Below are 3,270 nucleotides of genomic sequence, written 5' to 3' on the forward strand. Positions count from 1 at the left end.
TAACAGACATTTCTCCCTCCTCCCACTTTTGGATTCTGTGTTGGAGAGGATGGTGAACTAGCAGGTGCATATGTAATCAATATTTATGGGAAGAGATTCTTATTACCTGAGTTGCAGACAATGTTGCATTTGCTGATCTAAAGTTTTAGTGAGTCTTCTTGATTATACCATGTTCCTGAGGACAGCAGAAGTATCATATTTCCTGGCTGAACTATTATCTAGTGATTTTTATTTTCATTTTTTTTTCTAGTTGAAAGACACACCTCTAGCTTCATCAGAAATATTGAGAGTATATGCCTACTAAATTTCTATACAAAATTTTTAGAGATTTTTTAAAAAGAGATTTCTGCTTAAAGAAAAGGAGTAATTCAAGTAAATTACTAGATACAAGAACTGATTGCAAATGCATGGAGTTTCCTGGATAACATTCTGGGAATTGATACATTAACTTTTTGTAAGTGAAGACCACAGTGATGCTATCTGCTTTGGATAAATGTACACATCTAGTGTATGTTTAGCAATGGCAAAGTATGACTCACAATCTATTACTTGTAGTCATCCCTAAACAAAGTACTTATGAAAGACTTTTGGGAAACTGTCTGGTTTATGTGATAAAATGTTTTGTTGGGAATTCAAACTCAATGAATGGGGAGTAAGGTGAGTCTTTATTTTCCCTGGAGAGACGTCAAAACATGACAAGCTGAGAATTTTAAGCCTCAGGTTATGGCACAATCAAAATCAAGAAGTTTGCAGTGTTGCATGAATTAAATCTCTTTTCAGTGTAAATTACATTTCTGATTGGGGTTGACCAAAACAGAGTCTGATCCTTGGGTTAATACATAGCAAAAGAAATGAATTCACAGCTCTAACAAAGATATAAGTGAATAAAATAAATGACCACATCTTTTGTTCACAAACTGGGCAATACCTCAGAGCAACCTCTCATCTCAAAATGTCAGTCTAATTTGCCAATGGCTCTGATGAAGAAAGCATTAGTGGTATTCTACTTTACAAAGAACACAGGAGGTCTACAAAAACCTGCAATATTCTTACCTAATACCTTGCATTAATGGTTTAAAAGACACACTGGGCAATGGGAAAATGACCCACATTGCATTTCAGAATTGGTGAAGGAGGCCTACGATTGTAGGAAGTGCCAAGGAAAAGTTACTGGAAAATGTCCCTGCATATAAAAACAATTTTTAAAGAGCAAATTTGTGTGTCTGAAAGAAATCCAGTGGTTAGTAATGATTGAAGAATCAGGGGTTTAATGTCTCTTATATCCTCATCTAAGTTTCATGGAATATGGAGGAGAAAGGCACAGATTTAGATGGATGTGGCTTTTTGAAACTTCATCATGTTCGACTGAAATCCAGGGTGTGCCCTATTTCAAATGCTGGAAACAGGTACAGAACATTTGAAATGACAACTGCTTTTTACCAAAAGCATATAACACAAGAACAGTTTATTTCTGCTTTCATGAAGGCAATGCACCTCAGACCTTCCATTAATTACAATGAATTTATATGTTCCTAATGACCTGTGTTAAACATTTACCACTGAATATTCAGGCAGAACAGTTCGGCTCAATACTGAATCTTGGGAATATATTCCTAGATGTCAACTGATTTAAAGAAAATACAGAATATATAAGGTTTTTTTGATGGATGTGAAATAGAGATAAAATTACAGTAATTAAGCAAATAGCATATTAACTTATACACACTGCTAAGAGTCCTTTGATTTACATTTCACAGTATTTAACCTCTGTTAATAAAGAGTAAATTTCTGAACTTGAGGCCAAGGATTCTTGCACATAGAGACTGCCTCAGCAGGAAATTATTTTTAAGGCATTCTTTATGTCCTTGTTTCTAAGACTGTAGATAAAGGGGTTCAGCATGGGAGTGACTACTGTGTACATCACAGAAACCATGGTACTTGCCCTTGAGTTTTCTGTAGCTGTGGAACTAAGATAAACTCCAAAGGCTGTACCATAGAACAAGGACACCACTGAAAGATGAGACCCACAGGTAGAAAATGCTTTATACTTGCCTCCACGTGATGAAATTCTCAAAATAGAACATGCAATCTTAGTGTAAGAGAAAAGGATGCCTGTGAGTGGAATACAACCCAGAATTCCAGTTGCAAAATACATCACTAGGTCATTGAGGAAGGTATCAGAACATGCAACTTGGATTACTTGAGTAAATTCACAGAGAAAGTGGGAAATTTCCAACTCTGTACAAAAAGATAATTGCAAAATCATTAGACAATGTAAAAGAGAGTTCAGAACACTCAATATCCATGATGCCAACAACAGGAGACCACAGAGCCTGGGGTTCATGATGACCATGTAGTGCAGTGGGTGACAGATGGCCACATAGCGATCATAGGCCATCACAGTTAAGAGGAAGTTGTCTAATCCTCCAAAAACCGTACAAAAATACATCTGGGTGAGGCAGTTTCCATAACTTATAGTTTTGGTCTGTGTCTGGATGTTCACCAGCATCTTTGGGACAGTGGTGGAGGTGAAACAGATGTCTACAAAAGACAGGTTAGCAAGGAAGAAGTACATGGGCGTGTGCAGGTGGGGATCAGAGATGGTGGCCAGGATAATGAGCAGGTTCCCCATGAGAGTGACCAGGTACATCATCAGGAACAGAGCAAATAGGAGGGGCTGCACTTCTGTGTCTTCTGAGAATCCCAGGAGGATAAATTCTGAAACATGTGTTTCATTCTCTAAATCCATGTAACTCATGAAACTGCTGGAACAGAGATGAGAGAAAGGCAGGTTTAGGTATAAGCAGATGTCAGAAAACTACATAAATGCCATGGTTTGTATTGATTGCAAATATATCAACTTAATTATTTCTTATTAATTATACAGAGTTTAGTTCCCTTTTTCTGAAAATGTCAGTGTAAACAAACGTTTCTGCTTCTCCTTGATACTATTGCTAACAATCCATTCTTGTCCATAATTTTAAACTTTTTCCCAAGACAATATGTTCCACCTCAAATGCTCTTAGACTTTATTTCATTCAAAAACCATTTGACCAGTTATTTTGCACTATGTGATGAAAAAGCTGGGACAAGGATGTTGGTGATGGTAACACAATATTTTTATTGCAATCAATATTAAATCTATTGCACTGTTAATTAAATTGCACTGTTGAAAATGGTTAGGCTGTGAAATTTTATATTTTATATATATTGTTTCAATAAAAATTAAAACAAATAACATTTTCCATCTGTATAGCTAGAAAGATCAAT

The 3,270-nt window shown here is 36.1% G+C and overlaps 1 protein-coding gene across 1 annotated transcript; it reads right to left on the reverse strand.

Annotated features, from left to right (window-relative positions):
- Positions 1-1,760: 1,760 nt before the first annotated feature.
- On the reverse strand, positions 1,761-2,749 carry LOC143672978 (olfactory receptor 7A10-like). The gene is made up of 2 exons (XM_077147382.1): positions 1,845-2,749; positions 1,761-1,812 (listed from the first exon to the last, which is right to left on the reverse strand). The coding sequence occupies exons 1-2, from the start codon at positions 2,747-2,749 to the stop codon at positions 1,761-1,763; spliced, it is 957 nt and encodes a 318-aa protein (XP_077003497.1).
- Between the last annotated feature and the right edge of the window lie 521 nt (positions 2,750-3,270).

Source organism: Tamandua tetradactyla, assembly GCF_023851605.1.
Source record: "Tamandua tetradactyla isolate mTamTet1 chromosome 22 unlocalized genomic scaffold, mTamTet1.pri SUPER_22_unloc_3, whole genome shotgun sequence".
NCBI classification, from domain to species: Eukaryota; Metazoa; Chordata; class Mammalia; order Pilosa; family Myrmecophagidae; genus Tamandua; species Tamandua tetradactyla.

What these genes read in the sequence shown, in the direction of transcription:
- LOC143672978 (XM_077147382.1), bottom strand. Translation starts at nt 2,749, where the DNA reads ATGGATTTAGAGAATGAAACACATGTTTCAGAATTTATCCTCCTGGGA. An exon ending in GACATAAAGAATGCCTTAAA is followed by an intron (nt 1,813 to 1,844) that starts AATAATTTCCTG and finishes GTCTCTATGTGC; the next exon opens with AAGAATCCTTGGCCTCAAGT.